The 24,170-nt window shown below is 43.7% G+C and overlaps 1 protein-coding gene across 3 annotated transcripts in view; it reads left to right on the forward strand.

The window, feature by feature from the left end:
• Positions 1-24,170, forward strand: part of LOC120926929 — a 145,423-nt gene that overhangs the window by 23,484 nt on the left and 97,769 nt on the right. For all 3 annotated transcript variants that reach the window (XM_040337230.1, XM_040337232.1, XM_040337231.1), the window contains 2 exons: positions 10,995-11,082; positions 22,444-22,625. In XM_040337230.1, the coding sequence (XP_040193164.1) occupies positions 10,995-11,082; positions 22,444-22,625 (270 nt within the window). The remainder of the gene's footprint in view (positions 1-10,994; positions 11,083-22,443; positions 22,626-24,170) is intronic.

Consider the following 24,170-nt stretch of genomic DNA (forward strand, 5'->3'; position numbering starts at 1 on the left):
CACGCCCTTAAGGCAAGAAGTTCCCTCCCCTATATAACCCCTCCCATACCGGGAGTACCTCAGTTTTTTTGCCAGTGTCTAAGGTGTTGGTCACGAGTGAACATGTGCTCCAAGGAGCTCTACTGGAGGGATCCATATTGGATGTAAAAAGCCTCCATGAAATCCGGATCCGTCCAAAGTGCTTCTGAGCCAAAGTGAACGGTACCCGGGCCCCGGTTAAGAAGACCGGGGTTTGGCCTGTAATGCTTCTCTTTGAGAGCTGGATCCTGGTTATTCAGTACTTTGGTCAATTTCCTAATACCAAAAGTCTACTGACAGGGTGCGATATGGGTCCAGGGGTGTGGTGTTCCTGTCCATGGACCCCGGTCCCTGAAGGTCTATAGACGCTGCTCTCCGTGATGGGTGAAGATTGGACTGTCTGTTAATGCAGAGTCCTGCAGCGTTGAATCAGGTAAGTGAAGGTGCTTCAGGACTTGGTCCTAGGAGTAACCTTCCTTTATTTGAGCCATTATGTTTGCCTAAGCTATCTGTCTGTGCTTCTCCTATATGGTCCTGTGTGTTGTGGGGAGGAGGGGTATCTCTAGTCAGGTAGTTAGCCCCTCCTGTGCAGGTTAAAAGCAGAAAAAAGTTGTCCAAAATGTTTGGCTTCACTTGGCTTACCTGGTCCTCACATGGAGCTGCGGTGTTCCATCCTCATGCATGAGCGCGTAGCGTCATGCGCGCGCGACATTGATGTGTCTTAGGCGCACGCGCGCGCGCAAATGAACTTTTTTGTACGCTGCTTCAGTGCGCACGAATGTGCGCGGCGTGATCCGTGAGATGCGTGTGACGACATGTGCGTGCGTGCGGCTACGTGTGCGCGCGTAGCCTCATGGTGCACGCCTCACAGCGGCGCGCGCGTGCGCATGCGCGCAGGGGGTCTATCTCAGCTGTTCTCTATGAGACTTGAGATTACAGGACAGAGCAGGTCAGGTGATTACACCTAGTCCTTATATGCTCCAGTCCACCTAACTGGTTCTGGCTGACGGTGGACACAGAGATCTTGTGCACATACTTTCAGTATTTGGTACTGGTGGTGGACAGTGACATCTGCTTAAGGCGCATAGTGGGCTCTGCACCTTGCCAACCATCAAATAGCAGCGTCAGTGCTGGTCTATAGGTTCGCAAGTAGTTGCAACTACTGTGAGTACCTCAGCTTTATCATGGCTAAAGGCTCAGGGACTAGAAGCAAAAAAGCAAAGGGATCGCCATCTGGCTCAGAGGATCTCGGGCATGCTCCTGCGGCTGCTTCCTCTCCTGAAAAATTGAAGGAGGCCCAGGGTGAACCATCAGGGCTGTCAGATGCCTGTTCTGCCCTTGTCCCACCTGCTCCAGTTTTTGTGACACAGGAGGCTCTGGCCTCAGCTATGGGGGGTCTGGAGCAGAGATTAGCGACCTTGATTGCATCCTCTCTCTCAAGGGAAAAACGCACAAGGTCCCCCTCTCCCTCTGAGGAGTCCCTCGATTTGGGGCATGCATCCTCAGAAGAGGTTGATTTACCCTCTGGAGATCTGGCAGAAGGTCAGCTGGAAGTAGTGGACTCTGAGGATTCCACTTTGGGAGAACCCTTTTCGGCGTCGCAATCCGAAAAATTGTTGGTCCAGTCCCTCACTGAGATGGTCCGTTCGGCCTTCAAGTTGCCACTTTTAGAGCCAGCTTCAAGTGCAGTCTCATCTTTAGGCTCCTTAAAAGCTCCTCAAGCTAATTATTTCTTCCCGGTTCACCCCCTGCTGGAAGGGCTTATCTACAAGGATTGGGAACATCCAGATAGATATTTTCTTCCTCCTAAGAAGTTTTCGGTTTTAATCCCCAATGGAGGAACAATTCACTAAAATGGGGCATCCCCAAGGTTGACGCAGCTGTGTCCTGCGTAAACAAATCTTTGACCTGTCCAGTAGACAACGTTCTGGTATTCAAAGATCTGACAGACAAGAGATTAGAGACTTTATTAAAAACCTCTTTTGATTCGGCGAGAGGAATAACCCAGCCTGCAATTGCGGCTATTGGGATTTGCCAGGCCTTGAAAGACCAGTTTAAAGGGGTCTTAAAGGAATTGCCGGCACAACAGGCCCAGAATTTGGCTGAGTTTCCCAGAGCATTATGTTTTGCCATAGATGCTATTAAGGACTCCATTCAGCAGTCCTCACGTCTCACTCTCTCGCTAGTTCATATGCGCAGGTTACTCTGGCTGAAGAACTGGTCTGCTGAAGCCCTGTGTAAAAAATTACTGGCGGGGTTTCCCTTTCATGGAGAGCGTTTGTTTGGGGAAGATCTGGATGCTTATATTCAGAAAATTTCCAGTGGCAAAAGTACACTGTTGCCAGTAAAGAAAAGGTTTAGGGGTTCCCCCTCCTTTAAGAGATCCTCCTCTCCTATGCCTAGTACTTCCGGTACCAGGCAGTTCCGACGGCCTCCTGGACGATTCAATGCAGGTGGGAAGCCACAGGGCCAGCCTCAGGCTTCCAAAAAACCTTGGAACCGTAAGCCACAGGCCAAGCCAGCATCTAGGTCAGCATTATGAAGGTTCTCCCCCACTCAGCCGGGTGGGGGGAAGGCTTCAGCTGTTTGCGGAGGCTTGGCTAGACAGGATCCAAGACAGGTGGGTCCTCTCTACGGTCTCCGGGGGCTACAAGCTGGAGTTGAGCGAATTTCCTCCACCGCGCTTCTTAACCTCGAATGTCCCAAAGGACCTCGGCAAAAGAAGGTCCTTAGCATTGGCCTTAGATCATCTGTTATCCCAAGGGGTAATCAGAGAACTGCCAGTGGAAGAACAGGGTTTGGGGTTTTATTCCAATCTCTTCACCGTCCCCAAACCAAACGGGGATGTAAGACCCATCCTGGACCTCAAGGCCTTAAACAAGTTCCTAAAGGTCCAATCATTCCGGATGGAATCGATCAGGTCAGTGGTGGCCTCCCTGCAAGGAGGGGAACTACTAGCGTCCATCGATATAAAGGACGCATACTTGCACGTTCCTATCTTTCTCGACCATCAGAAGCTGCTTCGCTTCGCGGTAAATCAGCGCCACTTCCAATTCGTGGCCTTACCTTTTGGTCTGGCCACCGCTCCTCGCGTTTTCACGAAGGTATTGGCTCCACTGTTAGCCTATCTAAGGTCTCAAGGCATATCCATAGTAGCCTATCTAGACGACCTATTGGTGGTAGACCGGTCAGTGGCCGATCTAAACTCAGCGGTACACAGAACCGTAACATTTCTGGAATCCATGGGTTGGGTTCTCAACCTGGACAAGTCAGCCTTAATGCCTGTGCAAAGGCTCGAATATTTGGGTCTACTCATAGACACAAAGCTAAAAAGGGTCTTCCTGCCCCAAAGGAAGTTCGAGGCTTTAAGAGAACTAGTTCAACTAGTCAAAGCAAAGCGTCAGCCTCCTATTCGCCTCTGTATGAGGTTACTGGGAAAGATGGTAGCCTCGTTCGAGGCCATCCCATTTGCGCAGTTCCACTCAAGGGAGCTTCAACATGCCATTCTGTCCGCTTGGAACAAAAAGGTTCAAGCCTTGGATCTCCCTATGTCTCTCTCCCGGTCAGTCCGGCAGAGCCTTTGTTGGTGGCTGGTTCCCCCGGAACCTGCTAAAGGGGAAGTCCTTTGTTCCCGTGACATGGCAGGTTGTGACCACGGACGCCAGTCTGCTAGGCTGGGGTGCAGTCCTGGGAGGTTTGTCTCTCCAGGGGAAATGGTCAGCCTCCGAGAGGTCTCAACCAATAAATCTGCTGGAAATTCGAGCAGTCTATCTAGCCCTGTCAGCTTGGTCAGACAGGTTGAAGGGTCTTCCGGTCAGGGTTCAATCAGACAATGTCACTGCCGTGGCATACATAAATCACCAGGGGGGCACAAGAAGTCGTGCAGCCCAAAGAGAGGTGAATCGAATCCTGACCTGGGCAGAGAAATATGTCCCATGCATATCTGCAGTGTTCATTCCGTGAATAGACAATTGGCGAGCAGACTACCTAAGCCGCCAACAGGTGCTTCCAGGGGAATGGACTCTTCACCCCGACATCTTCCAGAGCATTTGTCAGAGGTGGGGAACACCAGATGTCGATCTCTTTGCATCGAGGTTCAATGCAAGGGTGGGCAACTTTCTGTCCCGGACAAGGGATCCACTTGCTTACGGCACGGATGCACTGGTGTTCCCATGGGACCAGTTCTCCCTAATGTATGCGTGTCCTCCGCTGCAATTATTACCCCGTCTTCTTCGCAGGGTAAAGTCGGAAGGAAGACCAGTGATTCTGGTGGCTCCAGCGTGGCCCAGAAGGGCCTGGTTCGCGGAGATTGTAAGGATGTCCGTGGGGCAACCGTGGTCCCTTCCGCTTCGGCCGGACCTATTGTCCCAGGGGCCAATATTCCATCCTTCCTTACCGTCTCTCAATTTGACGGTTTGGCTATTGAGTCCCATATCTTAAAGAAAAGGGGTCTCTCTAATGCGGTGGCATCTACTTTGATTAATGCCAGAAAACCGGCATCCAGACTTATCTATTACCGAGTTTGGAAATCTTATGTGGCCTGGTGCGAGACCAGGGGTTGGCATCCCCGGAGGTATCTCATTGGCAGAATTCTGGAGTTTCTGCAGTTAGGGGCAGACATGAAGTTGGCCCTAAGCACCATTAAGGGCCAGATCTCGGCCTTGTCGATTTTTTTCCAAAGGCCACTAGCTACACATTCCCTGATCAAAACCTTTTTGCAAGGTGTGATCCGGCTGAGTCCACCAGTCAAGATTCCCTTGTGTCCATGGGATCTGAATCTGGTCCTTTCTGTCTTACAGAAACAACCATTTGAGCCCTTGGCTCATATTCCTTTGGTCCTTCTGACCAGGAAGGTGATATTTTTGGTAGCCATAACCTCCGCTAGGAGGGTTTCGGAGTTGGCGGCCTTGTCTTGTAAGGAACCGTACCTTATATTCCATAAGGATAGAGTGGTCCTACGGCCCCACCCGGCTTTCCTACCTAAAGTTGTTTCAAAATTTCATTTGAATCAGGATCTTGTTCTCCCGTCTTTTTTCTCAGAACCTAGTTCTGCAAGGGAGAAGTCTTTGCATACGCTAGACGTATTAAGAGCAGTTAAGATCTATCTTAAGGCTACTGCTCAGGTCCGGAAAACTGATACATTGTTTATCCTGCCAGAAGGTCCCAGATGTGGGCAGGCAGCGTCGAAGTCCACTATCTCCAAATGGATTCGGCAGGTCATTACTCAAGCCTATGGCTTGAGGGGAAAGGTTCCCCCGTTTAAGGTTAAAGCACATTCCACTAGAGCGGTGGGTACTTCCTGGGCAGTGCATCATCAAGCCTCCATGGCTCAAGTCTGCAAGGCCGCGACATGGTCGTCTGTCCATACTTTCACTAAATTTTATCAATTGGACATAAGAAAGAATGAGGAGAGCGCCTTTGAGCGCAGTGTGCTGCAGGCTGCAGTTTGATTCCTCATGTCTGATGGCGCCCGGCTTATTTCTTGGGGTCTCCCTCCCCTCATAGCATTGCTTTAGGACGTCCCACATAGTAGTTACTATGCTTCTCTGTGTCCCGTGATGTACGATAAAGAAAATAGGATTTTTATAACAGCTTACCTGTAAAATCCTTTTCTTGAAGTACATCACGGGACACAGAGCACCCGCCCCTCTTTTTTGGGGTATTTGGGACACTTATTGCTTGCTACAAAACTGAGGTACTCCCGGTATTGGAGGGGTTATATAGGGGAGGGAACTTCTTGCCTTAAGGGCGTGCCAGTGTCCACACCTGAAGGTACTCTCTATAACCCACATAGTAATTACTATGCTTCTCTGTGTCCCGTGATGTACTTCAAGAAAAGGATTTTACAGGTAAGCTGTTATAAAAATCCTATTATTCTGTCCCACAGCACAGTTGAATATGCTTCCATACCTGTGATAACTGAGGAGATCGAGTCCAGAATCTATGAAAGTTAACTCTGTACTCATATTCATGTATTATTACTGGGGCAGTTCCTAAAAGTCACTATACTCTACACATATATTTGTCTGGATGAAGCTAAGAAAACTTCAGACACTCTTCAGCCTTTAATAAAACTCTATGGGTCAGTGAGGCTACCCAATGTATTAAAGGACTTACTGAATGTGTTGTCTTTAAAGAAAATCTTTGGTTACTTATATTTTTCAATCTATTGATCATTTGGAGATTAACATTTTACTCAAGGTAACATTTAAAAAAAAAAAAAAAAATCATATTCTTAGTTTGAATACCACTGCATTATGACAGATATTCTTTAAAAACACATAGACCTATGAAATAATTCAGATATGTACGGTATGTGTGATGTGACCACCCACAGACAGCAGGATGAGCTGGCAGGTACACAAACATGGCAATGTGGTTCGCTCATGTCTTTTGCTTTAGAAAGAAGTAGAACTGCCCTTACCACATTTCTGTTAACCGCAGCGAAAGCATTAATCCCGAGATATTGGAGAATGAAGGAACCACCAAGGATAAAGGAATGGTTTAGAGAGGTAGATAAAATAAGGGTAATGGAGGAATTAATAAGCTTTCAAGAAGATGCAGAAATAAGATTTCAAGAAACTTGGGGGAAATGGATAAACTTTAAGCAATCTCCGATCTATCTGGACATTATGGGGAGTGAAGAGAATCTATAGGTTGGCACCTAGAAGAGGATTTTTTCCCTTCTCTCCTCTTTTTTCTCCCCTTTTTTTTTTTTAACATAATATGAAGTGATAAGGGGAGGACAGAAAGTCCACCACCTCACTTCCCTAAAAAGTAAGGATACACATATGGGCACGGGGATAGGTATGGGATATAATATAAAAGGGGTAATCTCCCTGGGTTTTTTTTTTCTCTCTTGCTCTGACGACAAGAGACACATAAATATATACAAGGGGACGGGTTGGGCGCAGGGAGGGGGGGACTAGGTACGGACTACATGGAAGTACTTGGATAGAACCTCCTCGCTCCTGCTCCCTCTTTTCACTAAAGGAGAAGGAGAAAGAAAGAGGAAGGATTTTAAATTTAGATGGGGGTTCCTTTCTCCTCTTTTTTCTCTCCCTTTTTTTTTCTCCTTGAGATCAATGGAAGGGGGGGATAGGGGGGAGAAGAGAAGGGAAGGTGCCATAGTATAAAGAATACCATCATAGATGTAACATTATAAGGATGAACCTAACTCTGTACCCACACAAATTTTCTTTGTATTTATGTAGTATGTAATATGTATAGGTCAATGTTATATGTATGAAGAACTTATGAATTTTATAACGGTTGTTGATTTAAAAAAATTTAAGAAAGTTTGTAAAGTTTTTTTCTATGTGAAAACAATAAAAAATGATTTAAACAGAAAGAAGTAGGTAATGATAAACAGCACTAGCTGGAGACTTACAATTTTGTATCTATAGGCACATTTAGACTTCAAGAAAAGAATATTATTCTATGATAATTTCCTTTCCTTATGTACTTTAAAAAAAAATACACTGGCTTCCAGAGTTTTATAAATAGATCACCCCATGAAATAACTGCTTTCTCATAATGTTCAGAAACTTTGCTCCACATTAATCACTGTCTACTCCACACACCTGCATTATGCACCCCACTTACTGATGTGCATATACCACATACCATTGTGCACCCACATAAAATGACTGGCCAGAGTATTGCATTGACACTGCTGCGTACACACGATCGGAAATTCAGACAAGAAAAGTCCGATGTGAGCTTTTGGTCAGAAATTTCGACCGTGTGTATGGTCAATTGGACTTTTGCTGTCGAAATTTCTGCCAACAAAAGATTGAGAGCAGGTTCTCTATTTTTCCGACGGAAAAAGTTCCTATCGGAAAATCCGTTCGTCTGCAATTCCGACGTGCAAAAAAACACGCATGCTCAGAATCAAGCAGAAGAGCCGAACTGCCTATTGAACTTCATTGATCTCGGCTCGTCGTACGTCTTGTACGTCATCGTGTTCTTGACAGTCGGAATTTGCGACAAGATTTGTGTGACCCAAGACCCGAGCCAACATTCCGTCAGAAAAAATCCACGGTTTTCTTGTCGGAATTTCCGATCGTATGTACGCGGCATTATTCGTTGGATCTTATTGTTTCACCATGTTGAGGACCCCTCTACCTAGTTTAGAAGTAAACATTTGTTGGTTGGAGGCTCATGCCTCTGTGACACTGGAACTAAAACACCTGGATCACTCCATACTATACTAGTGTCCTAGTGATTTTTCTTTTTCTGGGGAGCCACCGGCACCTAAACTGCTAGTTTGGTAATTCTCACCAGAAAGGCACGCCTCCCTATTTTAAACTTGCTGATCTACAAGAGTCCAGCTTTTTCCTATTTTCTTTATAAAGAATTTGATCTGATATTCGACTGGAAGGATAGCACCCCATCATGTGACAAAATAAAGACAACAAAGAGATGTCGAGGCTACACAATTTGTTACCATGACATTTTAAAATTTTTGGCCCAGATGCTGAAAAATGTATCACTTTAACTGTAGCATAGTAAAATCTTACTATTAGTTTATATTACCATCATTTTATATTACCATCATTAATGGGCACTGACAAAAAACAGTAATCAAAGTACAGTGCAGGTAGATCTTTGAGGGTGTGGATTTGTGGAGCAAGACCCAGGAATTACTCTGTGGATGGGAACTATGCAAAATGGATGCTTTCACTTCAGGCTGATGATTTTGCACAATTGTTGTGTACATAATATTGCTGGTAGCTTGTTAGCTGAAGCCTAACTTGAGTGCAAACATTCCTAAACTCAAATGTTCATCTACAATCTCTAGGTCAACAATGAATTACAACTTCAGTAGAGGACAAATATATTTTTAAGTAATTCCATAGAAAGCAATGGAAGGTTGTTTCAGCAAACATTCCATAGAACATGTGAAGACCAGTGGCGGCTGGTGCTCAAAATTTTTGGGGGGCGCAAAAAAAAACAAACATAAATTGCAGCCTCACTGTGCCCATCAAATGCAGCTATTGTGCCCATCAATTGCAGCCACTGTGCCCATGAATTGCTGCCACTGTGCCCATCAATTGTCACCACTGTGCCCATCAATTGTCGCCACTGTGCCATCAAACGCAGCCACTGTGCCAATCAATTGTCGCTACTGTATCATGCCATCAATTGTCACCACTATGCCATCAATTGTCGCCACTGTGCCATCAATTGTCACCACTGTGCCATCAAACGCAGCCACTGTGCCCATCAATTGTCGCCACTGTGCCAGCAATTGTCGCTACTTTGCCATGCCATCAATTGTCGTCACTGTGCCATGCCATCAATTGTCGCCACTGTGTCATCAATTGTCGCCACTGTGCCATCAATTGTTGCCACTGTGCCATCAATTGTCGCCACTGTGCCATGAAATGCAGCCACGGTGCCATGCCATTAAACGCAGCCACTGTGCCATGCCATCAAATGCAGCCACTGTGCCGTGCCATCAATTGTCGCCAATGTGCCCATCAATTATCACCACTGTGCTCATCAATTTTCGCTACTGTGCCCATAAATTGCCACAAGTTTGCCCCCTCAAAAAACACCAGATTGCTTCTTCCCCGTCGCCCGGGTCAGCCATCCTCCCTCCACGCTCCCTCGATGTCTTCTCCCGAGTCCCGTCCTCAATGTCGCTTCAGCCAATCAGGTTACCGGTAATCAGACCCGGTGAACCGGATTGGCTGAGCCTCGTGTCAGTGTTAACCAGGGAGCCGCTGGCTCTGATAGACACTTCCAAAAATCAACAAACGGGGAGATACCTATGTAAACAAGGCATTTCCCTGTTCTGCCTAGTGACAGGACAGTGATCTACTGCTCCCTGTCATCGGGAGCAGTTTCATTGTTGTGTCACTTGTAGCCCAGCCCCCCCCCCCCACAGTTAGAATCACTCCCTAGGATACACTTAACCCCTTCATCGCCCCCTAGTGTTTAACCCCTTCCCTGCCAGTGTCATTTACAAAGTAATCAGTGCATTTTTTTAGCACTGACTTCTGTATAAATGACAATGGTCCCAAAATAGTGTCAAAAGTGTCCGATGTGTCCGCCATAATGTCGCAGTCACGATAAAAAATCGCTGATCGCCGCCATTACTAATGAAAGAAAAATCATAATAAAAATGCCATAAAACTATCCCCTATTTTGTAGACGCTATAATTTTTGCGCAAACAAATCAATATACGCTTATTGCGATTTTTTTTACCAAAAATATGTAGAAGAATATGTATCGGCCTAAACTGAGAAAGAAATTTGTTTTTTTATGTATTTTTGAGGGATATTTATTATAGCAAAAAGTACAAAATATTGCTTTTTTTTTCAAAATTGTCGTTCTTTATTTGTTTATAGCGCAAAAAATAAAAACCGCAGAGGTGATCAAATACCACCAAAAGAACGCTGCATTTGTGGAAAAAAAGGGCGTCAATTTTGTTTGGGTGCAACGTCGCACGACCACGCAATTGTCAGTTAAAGCGATGCAGTGCCGAATCGCAAAAAAGTGCTCTGGTCAGGAAGGGGGTAAATTTTTCCGGGGCTGAAGTGGTTAAGGCCAAAATCTTGATTTGTCCTTAATGTTTTGCTCATTCTTATTAGCCATCTTTCATCTGTCATTTTTTGCAAGTTATTTGTTTAACAGTTACCCGTTCTAAACATCAGTTTTCAATGGCCCAAGATATCTTATAATCCTTACAATGAAAAAAATATATAAATCCATTTTCTGCTGTTGCATAAACTTTACCTATTTATTATTCAACACCAACACCTAACAATCTGCATTTTTTTATAATTAGGGCTACTTTCTTGATACTAATATCAGGCATTAAAACGCTGAGTACTCAGGCATGAAATTGGGCAGGATACAAGCTAAATTTTTAAGCAAAAATATTTGTATTATAAATGTATTACCTCTGCAAATATCCCTTTGTACAGGCAAAATTACTCTTCTAACATCTTCATTTTACACCTAGGTCAGTTCATCTCTAATATTTGGACAAAACTCAGCTACAGAGGAAGACATGCAAAAGCCATCTTTAAAAAATGAGGCACAACAATCAGGTATGTTATGTATTCCTAAGCATAAAACAATGCCTAAGCCTTTATTTATTAAAGGTGAGATCATTGTGCACTGTTACGCAACCAGTTTTGATTACACTAAACTGATGAAAACTGAAATCTTATAAAGCAATGTTCCTGTGGATGACTGTATTGTACCAAATAAAAAAATACAGCTGTTAGAGATTAGGTAATGAATAGGACAGTTTCCACCCAAGAGATATATATTTGTCTTTGGTTTTCATGCTGTGCTTTCTGACTAAGGTAGTCTGTTTTAGTGAAAAACAACTTGCTTTATATGGGCTAATCTAATTTACAGCAATCCTAATAAAATAATTTCCTAAAAGGAATATAGGGGTTGCCTTTGCTGATTCTTTTTTAAAGCGGAAGTAAACCCATCCATAAAACAATTTCATTTCCGGCACATGCCGGAAATGTAACACTCCCATTGGATGTGCTCTCAACCAAACTGTCAAACCATCCAATGGCTGGTTTAATAACTGATCACATGTGCAGCATCATGGCAGTTGCAGATTAAACAGAGGCCAAGATGGCAGCTTCCTTGGCTGAAAACAATAGGGGGGTTTACTTCCACTTTAAATATTATTCCTGGCTGTTACACTGGCCAGCTGTCTTCAATGTATACCAAACACTGACCTGAAACAAGTTTAGGCAAGCCTATGCAAATCAAGAATCCTTATCTGGATACTTGGTCAGGTTTAGCCACTCAAAGCTTTAAAGCCACAGGATCAACATGATTTCTACACAGCTAGTAATTGCAGAACGAGTAGTTAAAAAAAGGCAGTTTCTATCAGGAATAGAAACTCGGTTTGGGTGCCCCCATAGCAAGCTGCTTGCTGTGGGGGCATTTGACAGCAGGTAGGGGCCTGGAGCACAGAAAAAGGACAAGAGAAGGGGAGGGTCCGGGCTGCTCTGTGCAAAACAACTGCGCAGAGGAAGTGATTTTTATTAGGAAAAAAGAGACTTTACAATCACTTTAAATCTCCTTGCTAGTTAAGGCATGGACATAACATGGTACCACAATCTATTAGGGCATACAAGGGCATTAAGGAATATCAGTATGTCTGTGATTTCTTTACCAAACAATGAAAACCTGTGGCTTTGTGTAACTTAAAGGCAGCCTTGATGCACCCGCTGGCTTGTATAACATTTTTGGGCAATTTTTAGGCATTTTGCCAAGGCACCCCTGAAGAAACCTGAAGGCACCCTGGTTGAAAAATGCTGGTCTAAGACAATATTTTCTTAAAATATTTAATTGAAAGCCGTTTACTTCAGTCCCTCCCACAGTTCTGTAAATTACCAAATGTACTGAACACACACGCTGTATAATACAGTACTGAGTAAAAGTCTAAGGCCCGTTTCACACGATCGGCCTGCAAAGATCCGCTCATACATTTTTCAGGCGGGCAACCCATTGACTTGTATGGGTAGGTGGATGTCAACGGAAATGTGTCCGCTGACACCCGCCTGCCTTCCGATCCGACAAGATCCGCTGAAAATAGATGGATGGCGATACTTTCACCATCTATCCAGCAAATCGGATGAAAATGGATACTTACATCCGATCTTCCCATAGAGAATAGCGAGGCTCTGACAGGTCCATCCCTGCACAGTGAGCAGAGATAGACCTATCATCTGCCTGCTCAGCAGGGATCAACAGAACGACCCCCAGCAGAGCTGGTGGAGTCTGCTGAGCTGATCTGCCCTGTGTAAAAGGGGCCTTAGGCAGGTGTGAAAGAATGTTTTCAGAAATGTTAAATTATTTTTACCAATTAACAACATGGAAAGTAAATGAAGGGAAATACAAATCAAATCAATATTTTTGTGACCCTTTGCCTTCAAATCAATTCTTCTAGGTACATTTGCACACAATTTTTTAAGAAACTCAGCAGGTGGGTTGTTCCAAACATCTTTGAAAACTAACCACAAATTTTCTGTGGATGTAGGCTGCCTCAAATCCGGTCTCTTCATGTAATCCCAGACAGACTCAATGATGTTCACATCACAGCTTTATGGGAGCCAAGCCATCACTTCCAGGACTCCTTGTTCTTTACACTTAAAGCGGAGTTCCACCCAAAAGTGGAACTTCTGCTTAATCCACTCCTCGCCACCTTACATGCCACATTTGGCATGTCATTTTTTTTGGGGGGGGGGGGAGTGGGGGCTTCAGGAGGAGTGGGACTTCCTGTCCCACTTCCTCCTTCCGCCGAGGGGCTGCAAAGGCGAATAGTCTAATCGCCTTTTGGAAGCCCCTCCCTGTAGGCGATCGCCTGTCCAATCAGATGGCACATCGCTGCTCGTGCATGCGCAATGGGTGCACGGTCGTGAAGCCAAAAGCTGTCACGGCTGGGTGCCCACAGTTAGGATGGAGACGCCGGCGGAGAGGGGGGGAGAGAAGCGGAGCGGCGCTAGACAGTGGAGCAGGTAAGTGTATGTTTATTAAAAGCCTGACCAAATCTCCAACTCCATTTGCAGAAGTGCAGCCCCACACATCTTCCACAATGCTTCACTGTTGCCTGCAGATACCCATTATCACTCCTCTCCAGCCCTTTGCAAACAAACTGCCTTTTGCTACAGCCAAATATTTCCGATTTTGACTCATCGGTCCAGAGCCCCTGCTGACATTTTTCTGCACCCTATTATCTATGTATTCATGCTTAGTTGAATCGCTTAGCCTTGCAGCAGGTTATCTAGACTAATGAGTCTAAACTTGCACCCACATGTCATTTTGGGACACAGGGACTGTGTCCATTCAGCTGCATGTTTCAGTAGACAACAATGGGATGCTGGCACAGGGATGCATGCAACACCTGTGCATCCTTGTGACAGCAAACCACAGCCCTGCACAGGGCACGCATGTAATTGCCTCCTGTGAACAAGTCCTAACAGAGATTAAAGTATGATAATGTTCATCCAAGATGCAGAAATTATTTAATCTCTCATTAGAGCAATTAGAGAATCATAAAAATCATAAAATATTGTCTTCATGATAGGACAATAAAACAAGTATACGAAAGATATGTACTTGTTAATCTGTAGAACAATCTTACTTCTAAAAGCAATTTCTTTTTGATGTTGTCAGAATTTCTCCCTATACTTTCCATTAGGCCTCGTACACACGACCGAGGAACTCGTAGGAAAAGACACACCGTTTTCCTCGACGAGTTCCTTGTTAGGCTTGTGGAGAAACTTGACAAGCTTTCTTTGTGTACACACTGTCAAGACCAAATCTCCTCGTTCTCAAACGCGGTGACGTACAACACATACAATGGCAGGGGAAGTTCGATTCCACTGGCACAACCCTTGGGGCTGCTTTTGCTAATCTCATGTTACTGCGTGTTAAGTAAAAGTTTGGTGAGAGACAATTTGCACTTTTCAGTCTGTTACAGCGTGAAAAATGTGTTATCTCCATTACAAAACGCTACTTTTACCGAAGGTGCGCTCCCGTCTCATACTTTATTCTGAGCATGCGCGGATTTCTTAGCATACACATGATCGTGTTTCTCGTCGAAAACCAGCCCAAGGAAATTGAGACTCCCGTCGAGGAAGAACAGAACTTGTTCTCTTTTTTTTTTGTCGAGTTCCTCGACAGTTTCCTCGATGAAAAACATACACCTGACCGGTTTCCTTGGCAAAAAAGCTCTCCCACCAAGTTTCTTGATTGATTCTGTCGAGGAAAACGGTCGTGTGTACGAGGCCTCATAGAAGGTTTACCAGGCTTACCATACCACATTTGTTCTTCTGTTTTGCGGTTCTGTTATGATCCTCCCATGCTTTTTGTATTGTATAAAATTAAAAAATTCAATAAAATATTTGAAAGAAAAAAAAAAGAAAGATATGTACAGAAAAAGATATTTAAAAATAAAAAAATATAAGCATCAGCAAAATAAATAGGATTAAGCCCTGGTTCACACCAGTGTGGCATTGAAGTCATACTACTCTGCGCAACTTCAAAGCCGACTATTCAGTGCGACTTCACCGCAGCTTGCTGACAAGTTGCACACAAGTTCATTTAACAGATGTTAATGCAAGCCGCAATGAAGTTGCACAAAAATAGTGCAGGTACCTTTTTCAAAGTTGTACGGATTTGAACAGTTTTCAAGTCGCATGACAAGTCGCACTGGTGTGAACCAGGGTTTAAATCTGAATAAGTACTTAACAAAGTTCAACTGGTCTTTGGTTCTGCCAAATTCCAATCTGATTTATTAAGATCACCAGCTCTCATGGCTCATTAGCAATCCGACATAGTTTCTATGTAAAATTGAGAGCTGTCGAGCTGCAGATATGGTCATTTTAACTGATCCCTGGATAGCCAATCCAAAGGTCTGAGCAGTGTGCTGGGAGTGTTAAAGTGTTTTATGATAGTTCGTGGCCCTTCCCTCAGTGTCAATTTTTCAAACTGTATCAATATTTCCAGATGTATGTGCATAAGGGGGTGCTATAAAACGAACTCTAAAAATATCATATAATCAGATACCAAAATAGTGAAAAATTAATAGACTGTAAAGCAAAATAAATACATAAAAATGCAAATTTAGCATTTTGGACAAAATACAAAATTCAATAAGTGCAAAGTACTAAATTCCAATAATTTAAAAGTGACAGTAAATTAAAATAGTTTTTTAATGCAGTTCATAACATCTTCTGAATCAATGGGATTAATCTTCAGTAAGGTGTGTTGTTGGAAAACCATCACCAGCTTAGTGTTTGTTCACCTAATAGTGAACAAATAAGATGCACACTCCCTAGAGAACCATTACTCCTTTAACTAAAAAGAGGGTAAAAAAACACCTGGGTATGTAAAACTCCTTTAAATTCTCCTGGCTTCTTTGGGGGATTCTAGATAACTCTATTCTTCTCCACCATGGCACCACATAATGAAAGAAGGGGAACTGATATAGTGTAATACCGTTTTAATGGATCATAAGTACAAAATAGTTAAAAGCTGCTTACATTGTGGAGTGCCTTTGCCCGGAACTAGGAATACCTACATGAAATGTTTTGGAGATGCTGCCCCTCTGCTCACGCTTTAGAGCCGATGTTCTGTCAATATCTCCAACCCGTCAGAAACTCCAACCACGTCACTTCCGGTTTATTTAAAACCTTAGTAATCAGATATTTTGACGAATTGGTGGTTGGACACAACACCGACAACAACGAATAGAGTCTGGTACAGGAAGACTGAGCTGTTTTGACAGCACAGCGGCTAACAAGGACAAAGTTGTCGCCGCCTCGGAGGCAGCCATTTTATTGGCTAGTATCAAATTGAAGTAAGAAAAATATCTTGCACCAGACTCTATTCGGTTGCCAGTGTTGTGTCCAACCAACAATTCATCAAAAAACTCCAATTACTGCTGGTTTTAAATAAACCGGAAGTTAAGCGGTTGGAGTTTCTGACAGGTTGGAGAACTTGACATAACACCGGCATGTGTTGCACTAGCCGATTAGTAGAAACTGGCAGCCTGGGACCTAGAAGTGACGTGACCTAAAAAATACACCTCGATATTTCCAAATATTTTACAGTTCGACAACAAACATGTTACACAGGGTGAAATCACAACATTTTAGAGCCCTATTATTATATACAACAGACACACACATCGCCTACGGGAAGCAATGCTAGCGGTTCATCTCCTGTACATTATAGCATTGTCATGTTTGGTCTTGAACTGAATAGTATTCTCTCAGGCCTCGTACACACGGCCGAGAAACTCGACGGGCAAAACACATAGTTTTGCTCGTTGAGTTCCTTGTGAAGCCGCCGAGGATCTCGGCGAGCCAAATTTTCCCATTCCCGTCGGGGAAAAAGAAGACATGCTTTCTTTTTGGCCCGACGAGATCCTCGTTGGTTTCCTCGTCGAAAAGTGTACACACGACCGGTTTCCTCGGCAAAAAAAAAAAAACCAGCAAGCTTCTTCCTGGCTTTTGCCGAGAAGTTCGGCCGTGTGTACGAGGCCTTATACATTTTTGTAAACATCTGTTATTAACTTAACTCAATTAGGAAACACCAATACACATAAGCTGCACACTGATGTCAACAACTTATTTGTCTCCAAACTGCATGACAGCATACATGCCCAGTTACCGGTCTTCCTTGATGAATTTCACCATAATAGGCTTAATCGTAAGTTTTTATGGTTTTAATTATTGAAGTAGTATTAAATTTCACTCTGGGCAGCTCATCTACTGTAAATGTTAGCATAGGTCAGGGCCGATCCTCCCTATAGGCTCACTATGCAAGCCGCTTAGGGCCCCGCAAAGCTGCGAAGGGCCCCCCTAATGACTAGAGGCCCTGCCTGGTGAGAAGTCATTTTAGCCCTTCACCCCGCTTCTAAATTTGCTGGCTATTTCCGACAGCAGAACACCCCCTCCCCCCGCTTCTCAACTTTCTTTAATGTGACATGTCACTGTCGTCAGCGCCCTCTGCTTCTCATTTTTAATGTGCCATGTCATTTTGCTTAGGGCCCCAGGGAGGTCAGGATCAGCACTGGCATAGGTCAATCTCAGTCTGACAGATGTGTATGTGTTTTAGGATTTAACAGGGTGCAACTGGCGCATTAACACAATATTTATGTATTCCTATGCCTATAAGTGTTCTAGTGGGGTTATATGATTGTCTCTTGCCGAATCTATCACATAAATTGGATTTTTAAATCACTTTTACCCCTTTATATTCCTGTATCCCTACATGTTGCTTATCTATATATATAAAACTCAACGTGTGTGTGTTACTTATATGTCAGCAACAAACATAGGATAGGTGGTTTAACCCTTACCCACCCCCATTTGCCATGGTCGGGGTTTTCCTTTAAAGTCCCATTCAACTCTATGGGAAATACATGTTACTTCATAACTTCCAAACGGCTGTAGATATTTCGATAACACTTGGTCACATGTTACTTATATGTCCACTTAAACTATAGGATAGTTAATTTATCCCTTAACTACCCCCATTTGTGAGGGTCAGGGTTTTTGTTTAAAGTCCCACGCAAATCAATGGGAAATGTATGTTCCCACATAACTTCTGTACGCCTGGAGATATTTCAATAATACCTGGTACACATATTACTTATATGCCAAATAAAAATATATGACAGTTAAATTAACCCTTACCTACACCCTTATATAAAATATGGGTATATTTATATTACTATGATTTTCCTCCCCAAAAGGTTAAGATAGGAAGACCGGGCAACACCGGGTATTCAGCTAGTTATCAATAAAATTATGTGGGCAGACATTGCTAACTCACAGGTGTTTTGATGTAATTTTAACTTTACTTGCTGCTTATGTTTTCTGGGTCAGTGACATAAAAGATGTTAAAACCAAGCATCTAACCCTTTTTCAGGTCAGGAGGAGGAGGAGAACAAGAAGTGGGGAGGTTTTTCTACCTCAATGCAGAAAATGTATTAAGTTAAAAAAACTTTTTGACTTTAGACCCACTTTAATCCTTCTTTTTCAGGTCTTTAACCACTTTAACCACAGGGTGGCTCTAAAATGCCAGGAGGCCCTCAATATACGGCCTCTGGCCTCCCGCGCACTGCCGGCGGGGCGTGCGCGTGCCTGCCGCGTCACTCAGGTCCCTATGCGCGTGCCTAGCGGCCGCGATGTACGCCAGGCACTCGCGATCGGCAGTCACAGAGCCAGAGACGTGGATGTCTGTGTGTAAACACAGAGATCCATGTCCTGTCAGGGAGAGGAGACCGATGCTGTGTCCCTTGTACATAGGGACAACCATCGGTCACCTCCCCCAGTCAGTCCCCTCCCCCCACAGTAAAAATCACCTAGCAGGGCACACATTTAACCCCTTGATCGCCCCCTAGTGTTAACCCCTTCCCTGCCAGTCACATTTCTACATTAATCAGTGCATATTTATAGCATTGTTCGCTGTATAAATGTGAATGGTCCCAAAAATGTGTCAAAAGTGTCCGATGTGTCCGCCATAATGTCGCAGTCACAATAAAAATTGCTGATCGCCGCCATTACTGGTAAAAAAATAATAATAAAAAAAAGTCATAATTCTATCCCCTATTTTGTAGGCGCTATAATGTTTGCGCAAACCAATCACTAAACGCTTATTGCGATTTTTACCAAAAATATGTAGAAGAATACATATTAGCCAAAACTGAGATATTTTTTTTTAAAATTATTTATTATAGCAAAAAGTAAAAAATATTGTGTTTTTTTTTTTCAAAATTGTCGCCCTATTTTTGTTTATAGCACAAAAAATAAAAACTGCAGAGATGATCAAAAACCACCAAAAGAAAGCTCTATTTGTGGGGGAAAAAAAGGACGTCAATTTTGTTTGGGAGCCACGTTGCACGACCACGCAATTGTCATTCTAAGCGTGACAGTGCTAAAAGCTGAAATTTCACCTGGGCAGGAAGGGGGTATATATGCCCAGTAAGCAAGTGGTTAAGATAGAGGTTAGTAAGAGATATTCAATCAACACAGCTTATGTACAGAACAAGTAGTAGGGAGTTTTTTTTAACCTTAATGAAGAAAATGAATTAAAGGGGTTGTAATGGTTTGTTTTTTATTTTATAAATAGGTTCCTTTAAGCTAGAGCATTGTTGGTTCACTTATCTTTTCCTTCAATTTCCCTTCTAAATGTTTTTTTTTTCTTTGTCTGAATTTCTCACTTCCTGTTTCTCCTCAGTAAGCTTGCCCCCATCATCCAAGCTATTCTGGCTGGGGGTTAGTCAGTCAGAACAGCTTACTGAGGAGGAACAGGAAGTGAGAAAAAAACATTTTGAAGGGAAATGGAAGGAAGAGGTAAGTGAACCAACAATGCACTAGATTAAAGGAACCTATTTAGAAAATAAAAAAATGGACCTTTATAACACCTTTAACCCCCCTGGCGGTATTCCCGAGTCTGGCTCGGGGTAAGATTTTTATACCAAAAGCGGTATCCCCGAGCCAGACTCGGGCTCGCCACGCTGCAGCCAGAGACAAAGTTACTTACCTTGTCCCTGGATCCAGCGATGCCACCGCGCTGTGTGAGCGAGCGGGACCTCGCTCGATTCACACAGTGTCCTCCTGTGCCGCCGATCTCCATTCCCTGTGACGTTACGACGCACAGGGGCGGAGAACGGCGCCAAATTCAAAAAGGTAAACAAGCACCTTACATACAGTACCCTGTTTCCCTTAAAATAAGACCTACCCCAAAAATAAGACCTAGCGTTATTTTTCAGGAGGGCTGCAATATAAGCCCTACCCCGAAAATAAGCCCTAGTTTAGAATGCTTGTAAAATCCTATAATCCACTCTATTACAGGAGTATATAATGTGTAATGTGTGTGTTTCTGTAATATAATTGTGGGGAAGAGAGCTCCGGCGAGTCATAGAAGCACAGAGCGGCGTTATAACGAAGGTATTTGGCACCATTATATTACAGAAACACACACATTGTACATTATATACTACTGTAATAGGGAGGATTATAGGATTGTACAAGCATTTTAATTCGGTTCACAATGGGGATTTTTGTCAGGCAGGATGGGAGAGGGGGAGAGAAGACGGCACATTACATGTAAGACCTACCCCGAAAATAAGCCCTACTGTGTCTTTTGTTGCCAAAAATAATATAAGACCCGGGCTTATTTTCGGGGAAACACGGTATACTCTAATCTTATAGATTACATACAGTATACTCTAATCTTATAGATTACAGTACTGTATGTAAAAAATACACCCCCCTTTGTCCCTAGTGGTCTGCCCAGTGCCCTACATGTACTTTTATATAATAAAAACTGTTCTTTCTGCCTGCAAACTGTAGATTGTCCATAGAAACCAAAAATGGTTTTAGAGCAGCTAGAAAACAGCGATAATAAACTATAATCACTTGCAGAATTGTGCGATAGCGATTTGTGGGGAAATCCGTCATAAAAAAATAAAAGTAATGACAGCGACAATTCTGCAACTGAGCAAATTTCAGTGATTTTGAGTTGATTACATTATTGAATAATTTTTATTATAATTATATTATTACTTGTTATAATTATTTATAATTATTTATTATATTATAATTTATAATTTTGTTTTTAAAAAAATGTCATACCCGGGATGCCTACTAGACTCTTTTTTGGACAGATTTAAGTAAGTAATTCCTAAGAATTACAGGCCTACAATATAAAACACCAAATTTCCTTGCAAATAATTGTACCGCTTTCAGCACCTTTTTTCTGAAATAATCATACCGCCAGGGAGGTTAAGGTAAAAAAAAAAAAAACTTTTTGACTTTAGAACCACTTTACTTCCTTTTGAGGTCCTCTAGATAGGAGATAGTAGGAGATGTTCAATCAATGTGGCTCATGTACAGGGTTGTTGTTCACGATTTCAGACAGCTGACAAATTAAGTAGACATATGGGGCCGGATTCAGATACATCGGCGCATATTTCTGCCGGCGTAGCGCATCTCATATGCGCTACGCTGACGTAACACAGAGAGGCAAACAGAGTATTCACAAAGCACTTGCTCCCAACGTTGCGCCAGCATAACGTAAATTCTTCGGCTGAAGCCGGCCTAATTCAAAGTAGGTGGAAGTGGGCGTGATCCATTTAAATGAACCGTGACCCCATGAAAATTATGGGCCAAGCGAACGGCGCATGCGCCCCGTGGACGCTTCCCAATGCGCATGCTCAGAATCACGTCGGAACGAACGCCTAAGATACGTCGAATCACTGCCTACGAACGTAACTTACGCCCAGCCCTATTCTTGTACTACTACGTAAACGACGTAAAACACAACGGCTGTTCTCTGGTCCATACCTTAACATGACTTACACCTGCTTTATGAGGCTTAACTTTACGCCGGACGTACGACTTACGTAAACCGCGTATATTAATGCGCCGGGCGCAAGTACGTTCGTGAATCGCTGTATCTCACTCATTTGCATATTCGAATCGTAAATCAATGGGAGCGCCCCTTGCGGTCAGCGTAAATATGCGCCCACGATACGACGGCATAGGAAACTTACATCGGCCGGATGAAGCCTATTTACAGGCGTATCTTGCTTTCAAAGTCAGGCGCATAGATACGACAGCGCACATTGACACTTACGCGGCGTATCTCGAGATACACCAGCGTAAGTGCTACGTGAATCCGGGCCATAGTATTTCTACCAAGAAAAGATATAACATGCAAGTGTTATTGGCTGAAGAGGTAAAACCCACAGTGATGGAGGCATGTTTGTACTTCATATTTGTGATCAAATCAGCTTTATTAAAAATGGCCACTGTCAAAATAAAACTGGAATATATTAGGTGAGTCTGGTTTAGGATTTAGAGCCAGGAATGTTTAATTTTTTTTATATTTATTGACTATTTTCATTAATCCTATAGATGGAGAGGAACTAAAGAAAGAACTTAAACGTATGCAGGATATTAGCAGCACCTCTATAAGCAGGCTATATACATTTGAGGAAAAAGTCGGGAAGCTGGAATCTGACTTATCAGGGGAAAAAGAACTATGGAGAACCAGATACCAAGAGCTTCTTGAAGAGCAACAAGCACTGAAGGAACAGGTACAATTGTCAGGAACTTAAAAACATGGCATTACTATGCTACACATTTTGGAAGATGTTTACTTACTTTACCAGTTTTAATGTTTAATAAATCATTCCTATTCATTCCCTGGTTTTGTTTTTTTACTTGCTGAATAAAGTGTACATTTAGCAAAAACACTTTTTTGGTTGGGATAATGTTGGGGAAGATGTTGTCAAGTTTTTATGTCACAATAGTCTCTGACTTGGGCACCTGGGGGCAGATTCACAAAGATCTGCACCCGCGCAGCGTATCTGAGATACGCTACGCCGCTGTATCTTACTTGGCAAATCTTTGAATCCAGAAAGAATTTGCGCCGTAAGTTACGGCGACGTAGTGTATCTCTCGCGGCGTAAGGGCGCGGAATTCAAATGCGGCGAGTAGGGGGCGTATTTCTTTTAAATGAAGCGCGTCCCCGCGCCAAACGAACTGCGCATGCCCCGTCTGTCAAAACTCTGAGGGTGCATTGCTCCAAATGACGTCGCAAGGACGTCATTGACTTACGCAAACAAAATAAAAATTTTCAAATTCGACGCGGGAACGACGGCCATACTTAACATTGCGTACGCCACCAGATAGCAGCTTTGACCATACGCCGAAAAAAGACGAACGGAAACGACGTAAAAGAATGCGACGGCCGCTCGTATGTTCGTGGATCGTCGGAAATAGCTAATTTGCATACTCGACACGGATTACGACGGGAACGCCACCCAGCAGACACCGAAGAATTGCATCTAAGATCCGAAGGCGTACGAAGACGTACGCCTGTCGGATCTAACCCAGATGCCGTCGTATCTTGTTTTGAGGATTCAAAACAAAGATATGACGCGGGAAATTTGAAAGTATGCCGGCGTATCAATAGATACGCCAGCGTACTTTCTTTGTGGATCTGCCCCCTGTTCTGCTGATAACTGTTTAAGATGAGATTCCCCTAACTATGTTGCGATTTTTTTTTTATTTCCTGCATCTCCTGGGCAGTTAGTGAAAGGAAATTTGCAGGACAGCAGTATATAAACGGACAGGGGGTTTTACCCTTACCCATTCTATCCAAAACTTAAAGGGTTTGTAAAGGTAAAAGTTTTTTTACCTTAATGCATCCTATGCATTAAGGTAAAAAAACATCTGACAGCACCGCCCCCCCCCCCCCCCCGAGCCCCCGTTTTACTTACCTCACCGTTCGAAAGTCCCGGGCGCGTGCTTGTCATCCTGCTCGGTTCCCAGCCTGGCCGTTGATTGGCTAGGCTGTGCGGATTGATAGCAGCGCAGCCATTGGCTTGCGCTGCTGTCAATCACAGCGGATGACGCGGCGCGCCGGGGGGCGGGGCCGAGTGATACAGTCGGCGGCTATGGCCGCTGCTGTATCACGGGAGCGCGCTCGCAAAAGCTTTCCACCATGCGAGGGAGCTCGCATGAACGTGGAAAGCTTTTGCGAGGAGGAGCCGAGACAGCCGCCGAGGGACCCCAGAAGACACGGATCCGGGTCACTCTGTGCAAAACGATCTGCACAGTGGAGGTAAGTATAACAT

Source organism: Rana temporaria, chromosome 2, assembly GCF_905171775.1.
Source record: "Rana temporaria chromosome 2, aRanTem1.1, whole genome shotgun sequence".
Lineage (NCBI taxonomy): Eukaryota > Metazoa > Chordata > Amphibia > Anura > Ranidae > Rana > Rana temporaria.